This window comes from Bombina bombina, chromosome 1 (genome assembly GCF_027579735.1).
Source record: "Bombina bombina isolate aBomBom1 chromosome 1, aBomBom1.pri, whole genome shotgun sequence".
In the NCBI taxonomy this organism is placed as follows: Eukaryota; Metazoa; Chordata; class Amphibia; order Anura; family Bombinatoridae; genus Bombina; species Bombina bombina.
Window position 1 is genome coordinate 1,475,258,945 of NC_069499.1, and position 23,888 is coordinate 1,475,282,832.

A 23,888-nucleotide genomic window follows, 5' to 3' on the forward strand; every position below is an offset into this window, starting at 1 on the left:
TTGAACCCCTTCATTCCATTGATATTAAACTTTTATCTTGGAAAGTTCTATTTTTGATGGCTATTTCCTCGGCTCGAAGAGTCTCGGAATTGTCTGCCTTACACTGTGATTCTCCTTATCTGATTTTCCATTCAGACAAGGTAGTTCTGCGTACTAAACCTGGGTTTTTACCTAAGGTAGTCTCTAACAGGAATATCAATCAGGAGATTGTTGTTCCGTCATTATGTCCTAATCCTTCTTCAAGGAAGGAACGACTTTTACATAATCTGGACGTAGTCCGTGCCCTGAAATTCTATTTACAGGCAACTAAAGATTTTCGTCAAACTTCTTCCCTGTTTGTCGTTTACTCTGGACAGAGGAGAGGTCAAAAAGCTTCGGCAACCTCTCTCTCTTTTTGGCTTCGTAGCATAATACGTTTAGCCTATGAGACTGCTGGACAGCAGCCCCCTGAAAGAATTACAGCTCATTCCACTAGAGCTGTGGCTTCCACCTGGGCCTTTAAGAATGAGGCCTCTGTTGAACAGATTTGCAAGGCTGCGACTTGGTCTTTGCTTCACACTTTTTCAAAATTTTACAAATTTGACACTTTTGCTTCTTCGGAGGCTGTTTTTGGGAGAAAGGTTTTACAGGCAGTGGTTCCTTCCGTTTAGGTGCCTGCCTTGTCCCTCCCATCATCCGTGTACTTGGCTTTGGTATTGGTATCCCATAAGTAATGGATGACCCGTGGACTGAATACACTTAACAAGAGAAAACATAATTTATGCTTACCTGATAAATTTATTTCTCTTGTAGTGTATTCAGTCCACGGCCCGCCCTGTCTTTTTAAGGCAGATCTAAATTTTAATTAATACTTCAGTCACCACTGCACCCTATGGTTCCTCCTTTCTCGTCTTGTTTCGGTCGAATGACTGGATATGACATGTGAGGGGAGGAGCTATGTAGCAGCTCTGCTTGGGTGATCCTCTTGCAATTTCCTGTTGGGAAGAGAATATATTCCATAAGTAATGGATGACCCGTGGACTGAATACACTACAAGAGAAATAAATTTATCAGGTAAGCATAAATTATGTTTTCCAGTTTACTTCTATGATCTATTTTGCTTTGATCGCTTGGTATCCTTTGTTGAAAAACATGCCTAGTTAGGCTTAGGGGCTGGGAGCTAGCTGCTGATTGGTGGCTGCACAAATATGCCTCTTTTCATTGACTTGCTGATGTGTTCAGCTAGCTCCCAGTAGTGCATTGCTGCTCTTTCAACAAAGGATACCAAGAGGATGAAGCAAAACTGATAAAATAAGTAAATTGAAAGTTACTTTAAAATGTATACTCTATCGGAATCATAAAAGAAAAACATTGGGTTTCATGTCCCTTCAAGCAGACATGTTCTTCAAAATAACTTAAGTTTTCAATTAGCAAAAACAGCTTTTTCAAATGCAAACATAAACGTACATACAAGTAATACTCTGCAGCTGGTATAATCATTGCAAACACATTAAAGGGATAGTCTGTTCAAAATTAAACTTTCCCGATTCAGATAGAGCATGCAATTTTAAGAAACTTTCTAATTTACTCCTATTATCAATTTTTCTTTGTTCTCTTGGTATCTTTATTTGAATGTAAGATTAGCAGCCAGCCCTTTTTTTGGTTCTGCACCTGGATAGCGCTTGCTGATCAGTGGCTACATTTAGACACCAATCAGAAAGTGCTACCCAGGTGCTGAACCAAAAATGGGCCGGCTCCTAAGATTACATTCTTGCTTTTCAAATAAAGATACCAAGAGAACGAAGAAAATTTGAAAATAGGAGTAACTTAGAAAGTTGCTTAAAATTGCATGCTCTATCTGAATCATGAAAGTTTAATTTTGACTAGACTATTCATTTAAGAAAAACTATTTTACAGTAAAGTTTCCCTTTAAAGACACAAAAAAAGTTAAGATTAAACTTTTTGACTCTTAGGTTGCTTAAAGGGACAGTATACACTCATTTTCATATAACTGCATGTAATAGACACTATAGAGAATAAGATGCACAGATACTGATATAAAAATCCAGTATAAAATGATTTAAAAACTTACTTAGAAGCTTTCAGTTTAGCTCTGTTGAAAAGGTAGCAGGAAAGCCCACTGCAAGTGGGAAATAAGACACCCCCCTCCCCCTTCTTTTGCATATGAAAAGACCCTTTACACAAACAGGAGCAAGCTGGAGAAGGTAGCTGACGGTATTCAAATAAAACTTTGGGGCTTGGTTAGGAGTCTGAAAATCAGAGCAATGTTATTTAAAAATAAGCAAAATTATACATTTAAAAAAAACAAAAAACTTTATGGGCTTTATAAATAGATCATCTACAAAACATTTATGCAAAGAAAAAATGAGTGTATAATGTCCCTTTAAGATGCAAATCATTTTGTAGACAGTAGATGTGGAACTTTTCAGTATAAGTGGAATTTGAACCTGCAGCACTTTAGGAATCAGTAGTTCTAGCCATGATAGTTTTGTATGAAATGTGTCAATGAATGTCACTCACCATTTTTGTCTAAATGATTCTGCAACCATTGGTTAACCTGTCTGGGCATGTTGGCAGTCATTTAATGGAAGACAGGTGTAGTCTCTTCATTTATGCTTACACACAACACAGAGATTAAAGAGGTATTCAAGTATAAAAATAAAAACATTTAACAAAATTCCTTTCTTTTACGGTGCATTTAGCCCCTGTAAAGTGGTTAAATTCATAATCAAAGGTTTGCTCCTGTGCCACTGCAAATAATAATGCAACTGTGGTGAACATATAAACAGACATACAAGTGAATGCCCCTACCTACTAGTCGGTTTAACCCCCTAGAATGTTCCTTTACGTTTTCAGTTTAAAGGGACATTCAAGTCAAAATTTTAATGCACATAGATTAATTGTTTGAATAGAAACATTTCTGCAGTATACATGTATCAGCAAAAATGCTTCTAGTAAAAGTTATTGTTTTAGTGTTAACATGTTCTCTGTACTTGATGTGAAACATAGCTATATACACTCATTGCACCAGCATTTTAAATACTGCAGCTGCCCAGAGTGCAAGTGGGGCTTGTATCATGTCAGTAATTAACAAATTGAGTCATTACCAGATGGTACAAGCACCTTAGGCTTGTGTTTAAAATGCTGGTGCACGGTGCATACTTAAATACACATTTGAAACAGCTATAGCTTTTATTGTAAGCATTTTTGCTAATACATGTATTTTACAAAAATGCTTTTATTTAAAACTGAAATAAATCCATGTGGATTCCAATTTTGGCTGGAATATCCCAGATTTTTATGTTTTGCTGAGAACTAGAACTCTGGTATTAGCATAAGTTATTTTAACCCTTTAACAACTGCAACATACCCTATACGTCGCTGGCTTTTAAGGGATTGCCTGGATATAATAGCGCAGACCTTTCCACGAACGGCAAGACCATGCTATTAGACCCTCTTTCCCTTCTGAAGGCTTGCTAAAATAGGGTGGTCTCGCAGCTGGCGGCTAGACCGCGCTAGTGAAAACGTCACCCCCATAGAAAGACCAGCATCATTTAGTGGCTAATATCTATAGAAAGATTTATTTTGTGTAATTATATTTTGAATATCATAATGTAATTAAAAAAGGAAACTAGTTTGTGATAATAAATGAAAAATAAAGTAGATTTACTGATAACATTTTAGAATCAGATACGATTTTTTTTATAAACAAAAGATTAGAAAATCTAACAAGAAAAATGATATACGGAAAATGTAGTATATAATGTTATGTAGTATATGAGAAATGAGATAACAGCTCGGAACAAAAAGGAGACAGTCTGGGGCTATAAATATGTTCCTTGGGTAAATATACTGATGCTTTGTGTAGGGTGAAAAAGACTTGGGTTATTGATACTCCCTGACCTCGTTCATAACAAACTTAAACAATCTAAAAACAGGAGAAACAAAAGAAAACAGAAGATCCCTTTCTTCCGTCAGACAGCTATTTGTCTCTGACAGTGAAGGTTGTAACATAAATAGAAGAAAGAAAAGGAAGCATTTTTCTAAACTAGGTGAAACCACACCTTTAACCTTTATGTAATATGGCAAGTCTACGACAGGTTGTTTGTAATGCCTGGCTGGCCTTCCGTGCTGCACATAGGTTAATATACTGAGCCGCACCTTTCTGTAATCTGCACATTACCTGGCAGTCTGCCTCATTGACTCTGTGCTTTTGTCATATTGTTCGAAAGGTGACCCTATGAAGGCAGATTGTCCAGAGATTGGCGGAGGCAAACATACTAGACCTGCTACATTCTCCCTTTTTTGTTCAAAACTTTATAAATGATAGGAATATTGTCCCTTTATTTGTGTTTAAATATAACTTTATATATAAATATATATATATATATTGCCCTTTTAATATTTTAATCTTAGCCACACTTGCTTTGAGGCAGTTGAGGATAATTATTCCACGGATTGCTGTCCTTGGCATATAGATTTTTATTAGTGGCCTTGTTGTTAGGTCCATGCTCAAAATTAATTAAAGGGACATTAATATAAATTGTTTAATTACATGTAGTAAAACAACTTTGCAATATATTTGCATTATTTATTTTGTTCTTCTTTCCTGTAATTTAATTCTGAATACTGAGGGCTTTCGAATTCATGTTAAACATGGAAGTGCAGACACAGCTATGTTCCACACAGTCATTGGTTGCACACTCTAGTGAGCCATTTATAACCATTTTTATTGGTCTTAGCAGAAAAGGTAACCTAAGTTACAATATGGCAGCACCCACTGCTTTTCAGTACATTATCTTTACCCTTATTTTTTAAAAATATTTAAACAACTCATATACGGCTAGATTTAGAGTTCTGCGTATGCCGTCAAAACCAGCATTAGAGGCTCCTAACGCTGGTTTTGGGCTACCGCTGGTATTTAGAGTCGTGTAGGTAAGGGTCTAACGCTCACTTTCCAGCCGCGACTTTTCCATACCGCAGATCCCCCTACGCCATTTGCGTATCCTATCTTTTCAATGGGATCTTTCTAACGCCGGTATTTAGAGTCTTGGCTGAAGTGAGCGTTAGAAATCTACCGTCAAAACTCCAGCCGCAGAAAAAAGTCAGGAGTTAAGAGCTTTCTGGACTAACGCCGGTTCATAAAGCTCTTAACTACTGTGCTCTAAAGTACACTAACACCCATAAACTACCTACGTACCCCTAAACCGAGGTCCCCCCACATCGCCGCCACTCTATTCAAATTTTTTAACCCCTAATCTGCCGACCGCACACCGCCGCCACCTACGTTATCCCTATGTACCCCTAATCTGCTGCCCCTAACACCGCCGACCCCTATATTATATTTATTAACCCCTAATCTGCCGTCCCCAACGTCGCCTCCACCTACCTACAATTATTAACCCCTAATCTGCCGACCGGACCTCACCGCTACTATAATAAAGTTATTAACCCCTAATCCGCCTCACTCCCGCCTCAATAACCCTATAATAAATAGTATTAACCCCTAATCTGCCTCCCTAACATCGCCGACACCTAACTTCAAGTATTAACCCCTAATATGCCGACCGGACCTCACTGCTACTCTAATAAATTTATTAACCCCTAAAGCTAAGTCTAACCTTAACACTAACACCCCCCTAAATTAAATATAATTTAAATCTAACGAAATAAATTAACTCTTATTAAATAAATTATTCCTATTTAAAGCTAAATACTTACCTGTAAAATAAATCCTAATATAGCTACAATATAAATAATAATTATATTGTAGCTATTTTAGGATTAATATTTATTTTACAGGTAACTTTGTATTTATTTTAACTAGGTACAATAGCTATTAAATAGTTAATAACTATTTAATAGCTACCTAGTTAAAATAATTACAAAATTACCTGTAAAATAAATCCTAACCTAAGTTACAATTAAACCTAACACTACACTATCAATAAATTAATTAAATAAAATACCTACAATTTTCTACAATTAAACCTAACACTACACTATCAATAAATTAATTAAATACCTACAAATAAATACAATTAAATAAAATAACTAAAGTACAAAAAATAAAAATGAACTAAGTTACAAAAAAGAAAAAAATATTTACAAACATTAGAAAAATATTACAACAATTTTAAACTAATTACACCTACTCTAAGCCCCCTAATAAAATAACAAAGCCCCCCAAAATAAAAAAAATGCCCTACCCTATTCTAAAATTAAAATAGAAAAGCTCTTTTACCTTACCAGCCCTTAAAAGGGCCTTTTGCGGGGCATGCCCCAAAGAATTCAGCTCTTTTGCCTGGAAAAAAAACATACAATACCCCCCCACCAACATTACAACCCACCACCCACATACCCCTAATCTAACCAAAACCCCCCTTAAATAAACCTAACACTACGCCCCTGAAGATCTTCCTACCTTGTCTTCACCACGCCGGGTTCACCGATCCGTCCAGAGGAGCCTCCGAAGTCTTGATCCAAGCCCAAGCGGGGGCTGAAGACGTCCATCCTCCGGCTGAAGTCTTGATCCAAGCCCAAGCGGGGGCTGAAGACGTCCATCCTCCGGCTGAAGTCTTGATCCAAGCGGCGGCTGAAGAATTCCATCATCGGGCAGAAGTCTTCATCCTATACGGGCAGAAGAGGAGATCCGGACCGGCAAACATCTTCATCCAAGCAGCATCTTCTATCTTCTTTCATCCGATGACGAGCGGCTCCATCTTCAAGACCTCCAGCGCGGATCCATCCTCTTCTTCCGACGTCCTAAAACAGAATGAAGGATCCTTTAAGGGACGTCATCCAAGATGGCGTCCCTTGAATTCCGATTGGCTGATAGGATTCTATCAGCCAATCGGAATTAAGGTAGGAAATCAGCCAATCGGATTGAACTTGAATCTGATTGGCTGATTCCATCAGCCAATCAGAATTTTCCTACCTTAATTCCGATTGGCTGATAGAATCCTATCAGCCAATCGGAATTCGAGGGACGCCATCTTGGATGACGTCCATTAAAGGAACCTTCATTCTGTTTTAGGACGTCGAAAGAAGAGGATGGATCCGCGCTGGAGGTCTTGAAGATGGAGCCGCTCGTCATCGGATGGAAGAAGATAGAAGATGCCGTTTGGATGAAGATGTTTGCCGGTCCGGATCTCCTCTTCTGCCCGGATAGGATGAAGACTTCTGCCCGATGATGGAATTCTTCAGCCGCCGCTTGGATCAAGACTTCAGCCGGAGGATGGACATCTTCAGCCCCCGCTTGGGCTTGGATCAAGACTTCAGCCGGAGGATGGACGTCTTCATCCCCCGCTTGGGCTTGGATCAAGACTTCTGAGGCTCCTCTGGACGGATCGGTGAACCCGGCGTGGTGAAGACAAGGTAGGAAGATCTTCAGGGGCTTAGTGTTAGGTTTATTTAAGGGGGGTTTGGGTTAGATTAGGGGTATGTGGGTGGTGGGTTGTAATGTTGGTGGGGGGGTATTGTATGGTTTTTTTTTCCAGGCAAAAGAGCTGAATTCTTTGGGGCATGCCCCGCAAAAGGCCCTTTTAAGGGCTGGTAAGGTAAAAGAGCTTTTCTATTTTAATTTTAGAATAGGGTAGGGCATTTTTTTTATTTTGGGGGGCTTTGTTATTTTATTAGGGGGCTTAGAGTAGGTGTAATTAGTTTAAAATTGTTGTAATATTTTTCTAATGTTTGTAAATATTTTTTTATTTTTTGTAACTTAGTTCTTTTTTATTTTTTGTACTTTAGTTAGTTTATTTAATTGTATTTATTTGTAGGTATTGTATTTAATTAATTTATTGATAGTGTAGTGTTAGGTTTAATTGTAGATAATCGTAGGTATTTTATTTAATTAATTTATTGATAGTGTAGTGTTAGGTTTAATTGTAACTTAGGTTAGGATTTATTTTACAGGTAATTTTGTAATTATTTTAACTAGGTAACTATTAAATAGTTATTAACTATTTAATAGCTATTGTACCTGGTTAAAATAAATACAAAGTTGCCTGTAAAATAAATATTAATCCTAAAATAGCTACAATATAATTATTATTTATATTGTAGCTATATTAGGGTTTATTTTACAGGTAAGTATTTAGCTTTAAATAGGAATAATTTATTTAATAAGAGTTAATTTATTTCGTTAGATTTAAATTATATTTAACTTAGGGGGGTGTTAGAGTTAAGGTTAGACTTAGCTTTAGGGGTTGATAAATTTATTAGAGTAGCGGTGAGGTCCGGTCGGCATATTAGGGGTTAATACTTGAAGTTAGGTGTCAGCGGTGTTAGGGAGGGCAGATTAGGGGTTAATACTATTTATTATAAGGTATTTTGAGGCGGGAGTGAGGCGGATTAGGGGTTAATAACTTTATTATAGTAGCGGTGAGGTCCGGTCGGCAGATTAGGGGTTCATTATTGTAGGTAGCTTGCGGCGACGTTGTGGGGGGCAGATTAGGGGTTAATAAATATAATATAGGGGTCGGCGGTGTTAGGGGCAGCAGATTAGGGGTACATAGGGATAACGTAGGTTGCGGCGGTGTACGGAGCGGCAGATTAGGGGTTAAAAAAATATGCAGGTGTCAGCGAGTAGGGGTGTTTGGACTCGGGGTACATGTTAGGGTGTTAGGTGCAGACTTAGGAAGTGTTTCCCCATAGGAAACAATAGGGCTGCGTTAGGAGCTGAACGCTGCTTTTTTGCAGGTGTTAGGTTTTTTTTCAGCTCAATATGCCCCATTGTTTCCTATGGGGGAATCGTGCACGAGCACGTTTTTGAAGCTGGCCTCGTCCGTAATCACCGCTGGTATTGAGAGTTGCAGTGGCGGTAAATATGCTATACGCTCCCTTTTTGGAGCCTAACGCAGCCATTCTGTGAACTCTAAATACCAGCGGTATTTAAAAGGTGCGGGGGGAAAAAAGCCAGCGTTAGATACGCGGGTCGTTACCGACAAAACTCTAAATCTAGCCGATAATTTTTTAAAAATACAATAATTTGTAAAAGTCCAAATTATTCTCAGGCTAATCTTTGCCCTGAATACATCATTCCCTTTAAAGCTCATTTCACCTATCTTTTCCAGCAGTTTGTTGTTGGGTGTTCCTGTCATTAGTATATATAGTGGCAATACAATAATATCTTTCACATCAAACAAGAACTGCTAACAACCCAGAAAAGTGGTAATTACAACCACAAAACCTAAGAGACGCACTTTTTCTAAAGCTTGTGACTGTTAAATATTAACAAGTCTCTTTTATTAGGGTAGAGACAGTCTTGCTGGATAGAACAAGAGGTGTTCCAGAAATCGTGCAGACACAAACCAGGGGCTGGCTGTGGGAATTTAGGGGCATTCTAATGGTGTGGTTGGTAATTTTACCTACTCCTCAGCCCAGCATGTGGAATTCAATAAAAATCCTGAGAAGTATCTCTCCTTGTGTTCTCTCTGTTGTCTTGTGTGCATATGTTGGAGTGGACTGTTTTATAGTAATGCTTTAAAGGCATTTTTTGTAATGCCGTTACCTGCAGCGAAACGCGGTTGATTATAAGAGAGCTAATCTCACAACTTGTGGCTGTGACCAGGGGCAGTTACAAATGTCTTTGAATTCCGTAATTTCAAATATTAATGTTGCAGCAAGTTTTCTCAGTGAGATTCATAAACAAGTTGTATTAAAGGGAAAGTCAAGTCCAAAAAAACTTTCATGATTTAAATAGGGCATGTCATTTTAAACAATTTATCAATTTACTTTTATCACCAATTTTGCTTTGTTCTCTTGGTATTCTTAGTTTAAAGCTAAAACTAGGAGGTTCATATGCTAATTTATTAGACCTTGAAGGCCGCCTCTAATCTAAATGCATTTTGACCACTAGAGGGCATTAGTTCATGTGTTTCATATAGATAACATTGAGCTCATGCACGTCAAGTGACCTAGGAGTGAGCACTGATTGGCTAAAATGCAAGTCTGTCAAAATAACTGAAATAAGGGGGCAGTCAGCAGAAGCTTAGATACAATGTAATTACAGAGGTAAAGCGTGTATTATTATAGCTGTGTTGGTTATGCAAAACTGATGAATGGGTAATAAAGGGATTATCTTTATTCTGGTGTTGACTGTCCCTTTAAAAAGAAACCCAAAATATTTAATGATTCAGATAGAGCATTTGATTTTAAACAACTTTCTAATTTACTTCTATTATTCCTTTTTCTTCGTTCTCTTTGTATCTTTTGTTGAAAAGCTGGGACGTAAGCTTAGGAGTCGGCCCATTTCTGGAGCCCTATATGGCAGTAGTTTCACAAGAATGTTATCCATTTGCAAGAGCACTAGATGGCAGCACTATTTCCTGACTTGTAGTGCTCCAGATGCCAACCTAGGTATCTCTTCAACACGGAATATCAAGGGAACTAAGAAAATTTGATCATAGAATTAAATTGGAAACTTTTTTAAAATTGTATGCTCTGTCTGAATCACAAAAGAAAATGTTTGTGTTGCATATCCCTTTAAAACTAGCTCTTTATCTTTATGTGGATTAAGTTTTACTTTAGGATTTTACGCGTTTCACGTATATTCCCATCCAAGCCAAAGAGTAACCTGCAGCTTCACCAGTTGCCGTTTTATTTTCTGCAAATGTTTTCCATTAGAGTTTAGTGATGCTAAAGAATACCATAGTAGCTGGTAAAGCTGCAGAGCCTTTATAGACAGGTGATGCTGGAGAGACCTGCACCTTAAAAGAGACGTGAACCCCAATTTTTTTTCTTTCGTGATTCAGATAGAGCATACAGTATCATTTGAAACAACTTTCCTGTTTATTTCTGTTATGAAATTTCCTTCATTATCTTGGTATCCTTTGTTTAGGACGCAACATTACACTACTGGGAGCTAGCTGAACACATCAGGAGAGCCAATGACAAGAAGCATATGTGTGCAGCCACCAATCAGCAGCTAGCTCTTAGTAGTACATTGCTGCTTCTGAGCCTACCTATGTATGGTTTTTAGCAAAGGATACCATTTTATGTCCCTTTAATGATGTTTGGCCAGTGTATTTTCTCTAGCAAGGCTGGGTCACATACCATGAAAAATATTCACACACACACTGTTGTTAAGTTATCCAATTAATCTTAAATCAGAGCTAGAGTAACTGCATCTTTAAAGGGACAGTATACACCCATTTTCATATAACTGCATGTAGTACACACTACTATAAAGAATAATATGCACAGATACTGAACTACAAATCCAATATAAAACCTTTTTAAAACTTACTTAGAAGCTCCCAGTTTAGCACTGTTGAAAAGGTTAGGCTGGGACACCCACTGAATTGGGCTGGAAAGCAAAAAGAGAAGCTCCCCTGCATATGAATAGACCCTTTAAACAAACAGGAGCAAGTTGGAGTAGGTAGACAACAGTCTACATCTGATACTTTGGGTCTGAAAATCAGCACAATGTTATTTAAAAATAAGCAAAACTATACATTTTTATAAAAACACTCCCAGGCCGGCTATATAAATGGATCATCTACAAAACATTTATGCAAAGAAAAATCTAGTGTGCAATGTCCCTTTAATATTAACCCGTAGTTCACAAAAGAGTTAATTTAAAAAATAGCTACTATAATTTACTACAGTTTTTTTTGTGTGTGTGTGTGTATGAAGGAGGGGGGTTAAATATGTTTTTTACCTGTATTAACTATTGAAAACCAATTTTCTTTTGCTTCACATATTTATTTGTCTATTTTTGCGAGTGACAATCTCACACACAAACAATTCAGATGTAAAACAAATATCACTTCTAGTTTTATAAAAATATTAAAATGGTGAAGGAATATTCACAAATATGAAATTAGATTATCTGAATATTTATTCATGAATATAATAGTGTTTGGGTGCTTTAATTGTATAAAATGACTGTTGAATTCCTTTATGATGTTTTATATATAAATATATCTGATTGACAGCACACTGGGCAATTATCCCAGGCTCTGCCACATCAGCCCGTCTCCGTGCCAACATAAAATGGCATTACTATGGGAACAAGCTGGGTGGGTAAACAGACTGCACCTTCTACAGGCAAATAAGGAGCCGCTTGTGAGATTCTTCACATACAGCAAAATTCCTTCTTCCCTTCACAAGCCCAACGGGAAGGTGTAACTGTTCTTAATATAGTGCTAGGACTGAGAAATCAAATTGCTGCCTCCTGTGAGACTATTACAGTGATATACGCTCATAAAACAAACATGTCACAGTTTATCCAGGAGATTATAAAAGAGGGGGGTTTGTGATGGCACTCCTATTAATATAGCAGGGGGGGGCTAGTTATCGTATCGGCTTGGCTTTATTAATAATAATATTGCCCTTAGGTGCTGTGTACCAATTAACACGATTCTAATACAACTACAGAAGTTGCAAAAAAAGTGTACACTTAATAGCACTCATTCCCTGTATTGTTGAATTATGTACGTTTGCTGTGGTTAGTTTGTACACAAGAAAAAACACATTAAAACATAAACTTTAATAAGAATATATTAAAAAATGTACATTTAGTATTATTACCCTAAGTGAACTAGAACACATTTATCTGACAGTTATACTCATAATTTTCATTACGTCTGGCACAATCCAGACGGAACCATTTATACCTACTGCTAGCCTTCTAGGGTTTTTAAGTGAGCCCAATTTTTAATATATTCTTATTAAAGTTTATGTTTTAATGTGTTTTTTCTTGTGTACAAACTAACCACAGCAAACATACATAATTCAACAATACAGGGAATGAGTGCTATTAAGTGTACACTTTTTTTGCAACTTCTGTAGTTGTATTAGAATCGTATCCAGGAGATTACCCTGATCAGTACAAAAAAACATACTAAAGCTGTGTTTTGTCTTAACTCATGTGTCCTCTATTCCCTTGTATTAATAAAGATATTCATATTGTCTGTTTAAAAGGGCATTTAACATTATTTTTTAAGAAAAATGGATTTCATTAAACCTGATTTTTGTTTTTTGTTTAAGTGTACTGAGCACTATTCCTAGTGCATGTTCACACATTTCCATTTAGTAACATTTAATGATTAATTTTTTTTAAGCTTTAAAGGGATGGTAAGGTCAGAAATGTTCTATTCATTATTAAAGAGTATTAATATATTTAAAATGTTCTTCAAATACCTTGCACTCCGCTTATTCTTCCATTCACAAGCTATTGGGGGCTAAAAAAATGCAAACCCACCGTGAGGCCAATTAGCATTAGCCCATCACGGTGGGCAACCTGAGTTCTCCCTTCACTGCATTTTATTATCGGATACCATCGCTGACGTCAGTGGTCATGTGACCGCAGTCATTCCCGACTTGGAGTGTGTGAAAATTATTGCAAATGCGCACGCGTTGGGTGTGTAAATATGTAAATGTAGAAAGATAATATATACGTGTATTAGAGATTGCAAGACTGCCCGTTTAGGGGGACAGAAATTATGACGTCAGAAATAAAAATCAAATATAGATTTAAAACATGACAGAAGCTTCATTTTTAAAAAATTGTAAGTTCATTCACATTTACTTGTATTACTTAAACGTTTGCAGTTAAGAAAAATGATTTCTTAAGGTTGACTTTTCTAATCCTTTAATAAGAATTTGTGAAAAAAGCTTCATGAGACATTTACCTTTCTATACTAAATTAACCTTAACATGCTTAATAAGACAAAAAAGCTGTGCATGTAATTTAGTGATTTTTTTTTTGGCTCACTTTTCTTGTAATTTACCTTTGAAATTTGGGGGGGGGGAATGTAGCATGCATGACCCTGCAATGCAACATTCTATTCAACATTCTACACAGTTATTGCTTTATTAGAGCAGGACTTATTCATTTATATCCCTAATTTAACATAGCCCTAGGAAATAATACAAATATTCTCAATATGTTTTAAAGAGTTATGTCCCTAGAATGAGACTGCAAAACAATGTTAAATTTTACAGTACTAATTTATTTTATTATGCATGTAGACCTTTTGCAAAGCAGTGCTCAATTGCTGCTGTATACTATATATGGATTAATATGACCTGAATGTCCGTTCACTGGGGCTGTACAGTATCACTTAGCTAGCAGGCATTACAATATCAGTAAACTTTGCTTGAGAAGCAATTTATTTCTTCGGGAGCAGAGCTAGCCTGGATATTAAACTATGTTAAGGACAATGTATGATTTTGTGATACAAATGGGAAGCCAATCAAAGGAATAAAACTACCTGAGAAGGGATTTGTGTTATGTTGTCTGCAGTCAGTTTAGCCACTTAAACCATGTGTAGACCATTTATGTGTGACTTTATTTTCTTATTTCCTTAGGGGAGTGACAGTGAGTATGAAGTGGACCAGAACCAGCCAAAATCCCACTCATTTGTGAACCATTATATCAGCGATCCCACATACTACAACTCCTGGAGACGCCAGCAAAAAGGCATCTCACGGGTCCAGGCATTCAACTTCACAGAGAATGATCCTGGAGACAATGATCACTGCATTATACCAAACAGCAACAGCAGCCAGCAAGGCAGCCTGTACAGACCCAAATCTAGCCGGACTCCCACGCCTCAACAGGCCCCAACCCTCCCAGCCCAACAAAACCCCATATACCGGCCACCCAGCAGCCTTGCTCCAACATCCCGTGCCCCCATCGCTGGGTTTTCTTCCTTTGTTTGATGAACATCATCATGATATCATTCGTGAATCTAAAAGTGTTAAAAGGATAGTGTATGAGACAATCAAATGGAGGTTGATCTTTTTTGCTGCTTTAAATATGTGTTATAGTCCAAAGTTTTTGGTGCAAAACGTTCTCACCAAGGATAATAGACGCCAAGACTAGGCCATCTTCATGGTTATTTCAGAATACTCTTGTACAGTTTCTTCAAGAAGGATTATCTGAGTTTTGTTGTGATGCACATACAACTAGATGGATTTGAGGCCTTTCATTTCAAAATCAACTCAAGAATTTTTCAGGACAGAGTAGTTCATCAAGAATAATTATTTGGCCAGAGCCATTGTGTGTATAATTATGGAGCACGGACCAGACCGGTGTAGAACGCCTTAAAATGAGGCATTAACGTGCCAGGACACAAATGGGCAGAATAATGACTTATTGCCACACAAAATATAGGAGGGACATCACAAATTAAAATAAGAGGTGTATGCAAAAATATTCCATTTATCATATTAGGCCTTGTGTCCACTATGGGTTCTACTTACAGCTGCCAACCAGAACACACAATGTACTGCTACACTGAAGGGCTTCTGTAGACCCTCCAACACCAGAGGCCTGAATGCATTGGCGGAGAAACTGGACCACTTCACCCTAATTCTTAAATATATGAGTGAGCACAGACTTTTAGGGTCCATTGGATATTTGAAGAACTTGGTTATAAATAACTCAACAGTCAAGTGCTATTTTTTTTTTTTTACATAATGCATATCCATTATTGATAAAGGTATTAAAGGTCAGGCCCAGATTCAGCCAAAAAGTATTAGAGAAGCAGTGTGGAGGTTTGAGCTTAGTATCTTGAGTTTTTTGTGGGACCGTATTAAGATAGAGGTTAGCTTGCCTTTTCTGCCTATAGGGGAGGTTGTTTTACTCAAACTAAATTAAGGAGTTGCTAAACACATTTAACATCTCTTTCATTTAACCTCAGTTCTAAATATCCAGCAAGAGGGATTTGTCTGAAAGTGAAACTTGCTGCAATGTCAGAGACATTAAATTCAAAATCTAATTTTCCATAAAATGCGGTGAAAAAAAAGAAGTACTTATGTATTTATTTTGCACGGATTTGTTATAACTTAAATATGGTAATTGTGGTTGTTCCACTGTCCCCAGGTTGGAGCGAATCCTGGACCTTGATCATGCAAAATTTTAGATCATGATTGCTTGATCAGTGCAGGAGCTTATTTATAACTAATTGGCCACAGCAGAGGGGATGAGATAAACATACCCTGTACTGCAAAACGATGCAAACTTTATCTTTAAAAAAACCACAGCTATATGCTTTTAAAACATATACTTTGTGTATAGATCTTTTTGCAATGCAGTGCTTAATTACTGATATATACTATGCATATAAAATGATTATAATGTTCTTTTAATAACAAATATAAAATACGCCTGCCCTCCCTCTATTCCGACAAAGGGAGAAGCAGAGTATCATCTGTTTTCATTCAGTTTTACTACAAAAGAAAAGCAGATACAATGAAAGGAAAATTCTAGCTTTTATTTTTGTGTGTATTGATTCTCCCCTTCATCACAGAAGGTAATCCTATCACATTGTGCCTATATTATTAACAGATAAAAAGAGAATATGCTATTGTTAACTTACTAATGCAGAAAGTGATAAGCTGGTTAAAGTTAGCTGGTATTTAACTGTTTTATTTATTGGAGCATTTTGTTTGCCCTTATTGTTTACTAAGAAACCAAATCAGGTCACAGGTTTGTGTTTTTTAAGTTAGACACTCAGGTATATTGTTTTGTTTTGTTTCCTTCATTCAACATAAGAGACATTTGTGCTCAGTTATACTTTGCTTTTTCATATAATTTCAAGTTATAAGTAGCCGAGGATGGAACATTTTTTTTAAAAAAATGCTTATTTTCTGCAATGTTTTAATATTTTGTTTTCCCCAATGGATAAACATATTGGAAAAATAGAGTTTTTAGCTGTCACAGGAAACAATATGCATCCAGTAGCACCCTATTCGATTGCATCAGAATTTCTATGCGCAGTGTTGTACATGGCTGGTTGTGGAATTTTCCAATTCAAAGCCTTTACAATCTGTTACAAAATGCAGCAATAACCTACTTATCACAGGCTGTTCAAATAAATGTGTGGTGTGATAACATTTTGGTTTGGATGATGTACGTTTGTTTTTTTCCTGGTCGAATAAAGTTAAAGGGACAGTTCACTGTAAAATTGTTTTTCCCTGAATGTGTTCCACATGACTTGTTATACCAGCTGCAGCGTATGAGAAATTGCTAATTTATGCTTCTTTTTACAAAATAAATAGCTTGATTTGCTCTGTGAAACCATAGCCCATCAAACTAGGCTTGGATTGCTGACATATCAGATCTCGTTATGTTATCACTCAAATAGATTTCCTTTCTTATCTCTGTCCCAGTACAATACTTAGAATATTAAGATTTTTGAGCTTTAGCGCTTCCACCTCCCACCATGAGTGTAATTTATTCTGTTGGCTGTCATTACATAGTTTCTCAATAGCCTATACCTAGGTATAGAAACTTTCAGTATAGGTAGGGATACTACAGGCTAAATTAGCTATTTCAAATGCCAATATAAAGGCTAAGGAGCTATTTGTAAAAATTAAATACACTCCAGCAGGTAAAATGGATCATTGGGAACAAATTAAAGGAGAGAACCTTTTTAGGTAAACTGTCTTTTTAACATAATAGCTCAAACCACGTTTTTAGCTGTAAAGATTGTACCCTAATGATTTTAATAAAGCAGAAGTTAAATAATTAACTACAAATGATATAAAATTGTTAATTTAACACGTATTATAAATTTATAAATTGACACCAAAAGCTCCATTTGTAAAGCTTGCAACGGTGTATTTTGTACTTCTGAGAAGCAAAAGTCTGAGTCTGAAGTGGAAAATCATCCTAGACTTGTAAAATAATACTTCACTGCCCTCTAATATAGGTGGACAGGTTCACTGGCTTGGAACATTGTCCCTTTGCAGAAATACATTTAAACATGGTTAGGGACAGTAAAATCTAAATCAAACTTTTATTATTCAGAGAGAAAATGCAATTTTATAAAGCTTTACATTTAATTTTTACTATTTTTAAGTTTGCTTATCCTTTTGTTGAATATTTAACCTAGTTAGAAGTGTGCACATGTCTTTAGCGTTCTATGGCAGCAGTGTAGGCAATAACGTATAACATTGCTACAAACATTGTTGCAAACACTGCTGTTGAAGACACATGCATGCTCTTGACATAGGTGAGTTTTTGTGGAAAAGGAGAGATAATCACAGTTAGGAGCAGCCATTATACTAGGGGAGCTAGTGCCTGCCTCCCCCACAAAAGTTTATTTTTTACTTTACTGTTCCTTTAAGTGAAAACAAATTGCTATTAAATACATTATTTATTATACTGATACAATTAGTGGCAGATTACAAGTTAAGTATTATTTAATGCTTCTGCTTGAAGCAATTTTTTTGCAAGCAACGGATAGCGCTCGTATTACAAGATGAAAGTAAACAATTTTCGCTTGCACATGTCTATATATGTGTACATATGTATTTATGTGTTTATATGTCTGCAATTGCATATACACACTGATAAATACATATAAACATATATATACATACATATACATCTTTAGACATTTATATGCATGTATCTAAATGCTAAAGCCCTTTGTCTGCCTTTTTTTCTAACACCTGAGACCTCATACCTTTTTGAGCCCTTTTAACTTTTTTGTTCAATATTTTTTAATATTTTTTATTAGATGGTGTTGTGTACTTTGAAATATATTTTTGATGTGTTTTGTGACACTTTTTAGTTACGCAAAACAGTTACCTAGAGCTCTGAGGACGTGCTATCCCCACGAGCGTTAAAGTGATTGAAAAGTTTAATGAATTACTCCCCATTATCTAAAAATAATCTTAAAAACAGGGGCACTTTAATTCATTAAACTTTACAAAGACGAATCGATGACAAATTTGGCTTCCTCCAATCGTTGCGTGCCCCATCTGGCGTCCAGTTTTTTTATTTTGTGTGTAATGTGCTTATAAGTATATGAGTGTCCTGAATCCTTTGCAAAATAAAAAAAGTTTTCCCTGCTTTTTGCAGCTGAGAAAATTACTAGAAAATATTCTCAAAAAGATCGAGCAAGCAAAGAATATATTTGAGACTTACAAATCAGTATTATAATTCTTTATTTTTCATAACAAATTAACAAATACCATATTCATACAAAATAATGTATTTTTTGTATTTAGTTCTAGTTCATAAAATCTTTTTTTTTTTAGTAATACCTTGTTATTTCTTTTTAATTACAGTGAATTTTACTTTAGAAATGTTTTTTAGGTGTATTTAAAAAATGCTTTTTTTTATAATTTTTTAATATAAACACTTTAATACTTGTATATTACCATTTCACAATACACCTACTGCCATAGCCAGCTTCAATTTTTTTTTTTTTTTTGCTTTAATTAATTAATTAACATTAATTGTATTATTGACACATGAGAGCTTATATTGCAGGGTAGGACCAAAGGACTTTATTTATTATGCTTGAAAATACATTTTCAGCTTTCGAGTCAGATCATATGAACCACACTTTTTTTTCACTATCACTCATATTCTGAAATATTGCATTTGACTTCTTTATGTAAAGAATTATAGTAAACTATTATTTAAGAAAGAGTAGGAAATATATGCTTAAAGGGACATATTCGCCCCTGTCCACCCGAGCTCTCTTATTGGGGGCAGCAATTCGCTGGCGGAATTTAACATTGCACAGCCAATCACTTGCAGGTAGGAGCTGTCAATTTCCCCAATTCTCCACCGAAGACGTGGAGATGAGGGTAGGAAAGCAGCGGTCTGATGACCCCTGCTTGATAAATCGTGACTGCAGGTTCTCTTGTGAAAACCTGCAGTCATAGGGAGGAGAAGGGCTTGCTAAATCGAGCCCTAAGTATTAAAAGGAAACTGAACCTATTTTTTTTCTTTTGTGATTTAGATTGAGCATGAAATTTTAAGCAACTTTCTAATTTACTCCTATTATCACATTTTCTTCATACTCTTGGTATCTTTATTTGAAATGCAAGAATGTAAGTTTAGATGCCTCCCATTTTTGGTGAACAACCTTGGTTGTTTTTGCTGATTGGTGGATAAATAAAACAAAAAAAGCTTAGATGCCTTCTTTTTCAAATAAAAATAGCAAGAGAAAAAAAAAAAATTGATAATAGGAGTAAATTGGAAAGTTGCTTAAAATTTCATGCTCTATCTGAATCACAAAAGAAAAAAATTGGGTTCAGTGTCCCTTTAAGTGAATCCTAGAATTTTGATAAAGAAACTTGGCTAGTATCACAATCTGGCAATTATTTAGCATTCAAATCTGAATGATCTAAGTTTAAACAGATATAGAAACCAAAGATGGTTAATTATGTGTCTGAAAGAGTAGCAAATAAACCTGTTTTTTTATGTGAAAAGTTTAAATTTTTATTGAAGTTATCACAGAGTCACAACTCATACTGCAAAAGTTAATAGAGACAACACCCAAAACATAATTGATTGGTGGACTGGGACAAGCCCCAAGTATGAATATAAAAAAGTATGTTTATTCAACACAAGAATATCCATTCAAATGTGGGGCATTATAGCAAGAATATTTATTAGAATTGGGGACATTATAAAATATTCTCTCTCAAATGCAAACAGATATGCTTTCAATATCCATTTTGTTTAATTTTCAGAAATTGGTTGATTGTCGAGTTATAAAAGTGTATTGAGCACCTTACCAAAATTAGAATGACATAAAGGTTATTACTGTTGTACCAATTAAACAAATAATAGCAATGTATTTCCTAACTGCAGTCACCTCTACTGTGGCAAAATAATGTTATCAATTCTGTTTGTATATTACTTACTGAAAGTGTTATGTTTTATATATGTATTTTTTTTTATTATTATTTTGCATTTGTGTAAATCCATCACTCACCTTTCCCAAAGCAAAGCCTAAATCAAATAACATTTATTTTTTTGATTAAACTATATATATTAAATCAAATGGGATATATATATATATAAATGTGTGTAAAAAAGTCTGAAAAAATATATACATATATGTTTTGTGACTGAATTACTTTTCTTCTAATGAGAAACGGGAAGAGAACATGCATTTAAACCTGCACTGATATAATTAATTATATTAAATGCAAATGGATACGATATAGATTTTACTATAATGGTACAAGTAATGGTTTACTTCATTAAGAAGGGTTAATGACAGGATGTAGAAATTGTGGTTTGATGGATGTTTATATAAAACTTCACATGATCAAAAAAAAAAGTGTGATTTAAATGCTGTTTGTGAAATAAAGATATTTATTTTAGGAGTTCAATTAACATCAGCATAGGAGATTTTCATGAGAAATTAAGATCTTTTTATGGGGTAGTATTCCAATAAATACCAAAGTTACGCAAATTCAGCTAATGGTTTAATAGCATTTTGGTACCCCTTAATAAATGCATAAAGCAGACCATCCCAAAATGCTAAAATTATTGTTTTGTTTCATCAAATGTGTTAGGAGGTTGCATTTAATTTTATCTTATTTTTTCTGCAATACAAACTAAAAAGGTGGATATTCCACAGAATGATGGATCGTTGGAATATTATGTAAATCTTGCTTTGGAGTGGTGTGATTTAAAAATCTTAACGTGCTGGAAAGCAGTGCAAATAAAAGGGGTCTATTCACAAATATTTGAATTATGACGAGTTAAAAACAGGGGCTACAAGTCAAGCCAAAGCTTGCACTATTTACAAAAAGAAAACTTAATTATTATTTTTTACCTTGACAGACTTTAAAATGGGCCAACTTTAAAAGGAACAGTGTACTATACAATTGGTTTCCCTTTAATGTGTTTACAATTATATAAAATACCAGCTGCAGAGTAAAAAAATATATGGGAAATTATTATGTTTATTTTGTACATGAAATAACTATCTGCTCATTTAATCCAATGAAATGGGCTAAGCTTGGATAGAGAGCATACCTCATTAGGTTATTACTTTGCACTTACACAAATTCCTCCTTATCTCACTCTACACAGTAAGACTGATACTTTTTCTAAACCTTCTTGTTTACATAGTTTTTGTACAGTTAATACTTAATTATTGGAAATTTCAATACAGGTGGACATACAACAGGGAAAGGCAGCTATTTCAAATGACAAAATCAGGGTAAAAGAGATATCTCTAAATAAGTTAATACACTCCAGCTAGTAAAATGAATTATTGAGATAAAAAACAGAACACACTTTTACCTGACAGCAGACTTACAGTACATTAACTTTATTCTAATTGAAATTTACTGAATTCTTTACAGCCAAACAGCTTACAAACGCACACTGAACAACCCTAAATTTCACTTATTGTTATTATTTAAAGGGACACTAAACCCAAATTTTTTCTTTCATGTTAGAGCATGCAATTTTAAGCAACTTTCTAATTTACTCTTATTATCAATTTTTCTTAGTTCTCTTGCTATCTTTATTTGAAAAAGAGGGCATCTAAGCTAAGGAGCCAGCCAATTTTTGGTTCAGACCCTGGACAGCAATTGTTTATTGGTGCTCTCCAATCAGCAAGCACAACACAGGTTGTGAACCAAAACTGGGCCGGCTTCTAAACTTACATTCTTGCTTTTCAAATAAAGATACCAAGAGAATGAAGAAACATTTTGTTATAGGAGTAAATTAGAAAGTTGCTTAAAATTGCATGCTCTATCTGAAAGGAAAAAAATTGGGTTCAGTGTCCCTTTAAATGTATAAATTAATGTTATGACAATTTAACTTTGATTTAATATTATTTAAATTAAATAAATAAAATGATTGTATTTTAATTTAACACCGTCATGTTCTTTTGAAAATATTTACATTTTGATCATTGTTTTTAATTGTCCATCCCTGTCTAAAACTGCCCTAGTAACCATTCGAACCTGTATTTGATTTATGTAGCTTGTTATAGGTATGCTCTTCATACCTAAATACTGCTAGACAGCAAGTAAACAATAACTTGCAACTTAAAATAATCAGCTCAAGGAATAAAGTCACCTGGATGGCCACAATTTAATGCTTTCCAGGTTGCTGATTGGCCGCCCGTGTGTGAAACAACTACGGTTGAGTTTACATTGGGGTGTTAAGAATTACTTTTGGCTGTCTGCTAGCTGTTAAAATGGTTACCAAAAATATGACACCATCTGACCGTTACAAAGGTTTTGGGTTGGCCAAATTATAGCAGTGGAAGGTTGTTTCTGCTCTATGGAAGTCAAAAAATTATAATTTGTGAATAGACCCCAAAGGTGAGAACAGGCTAAAATATATTGTATGTCCTGTTTAAAGAGATGGCAAAATATTGAAAAAGGAATACAGTGCAGTGTTTAAATGACCCGGTTATGTAAAACAAAGCGATTTCTTGTATTTATGAACACAATGAAAAAAAATAAAATTAATTGCAAAAAATATTTTTTAATAAAAATGTTCAACAAAATATGTTGTTGGGCTTATTTGGTTTGACACTTAACACACTAACTCAGAAACATGAGGTGTATCATAGTTTAAGGATATGTTGCTATGAGGCAAAGCTCAGAAAACGTTTAATTTAAATTGCTAAGCTGACAAATGTTCAATAAATTAATCTAATGTCATGCAGAGCAACAGTCTTCCTGGGAAATTGTTACTTCTTAGAGTATTATGTGACGGTGGCCAGGGAGATACAGACTCACTGAAGCTAAGTAGTTTGAAAATGATTTAAATGTCACAGATGTGTTTGTTGTAAACTGGGGCCCAAGATTAGGAAAAGAAACCTCTAACAGATCACATGACTCAATCGTAGTCTTCCCTTGACAACCAGTTCTGTCTGTAAATTTTGCTGTGTAGTATTCAGAAATTAAAGCGATAAAAAAAGTCTGATTCAATGTTGTAATAAAAAAAACACTAAGCAGTTGGATATACTTAAAGGGACAGTATACACCAATTTTGATTTAATTTTATGTAATAGACACTACTATAAAGAATAATATGCACAGATACAAATCCAGTATAAAACAGTTTTAAAACTTACTTACAAGCTCCCAGTTTAGCTCTGTTAAAAGGATTAGTTATAACACCCACTGAAAGTGGGAAATATTCAGAT

At 35.3% G+C, this 23,888-nt stretch overlaps 1 protein-coding gene across 1 annotated transcript in view; it reads left to right on the forward strand.

The window, feature by feature from the left end:
• Positions 1-23,243, forward strand: part of SDK2 (sidekick cell adhesion molecule 2) — a 476,461-nt gene extending 453,218 nt beyond the window's left edge. The window contains exon 45 of the mRNA XM_053721253.1: positions 14,317-23,243. Within this exon, the coding sequence (XP_053577228.1) occupies positions 14,317-14,670 (354 nt within the window). The 3' untranslated portion in view covers positions 14,671-23,243. The remainder of the gene's footprint in view (positions 1-14,316) is intronic.
• Positions 23,244-23,888: the final 645 nt, after the last annotated feature.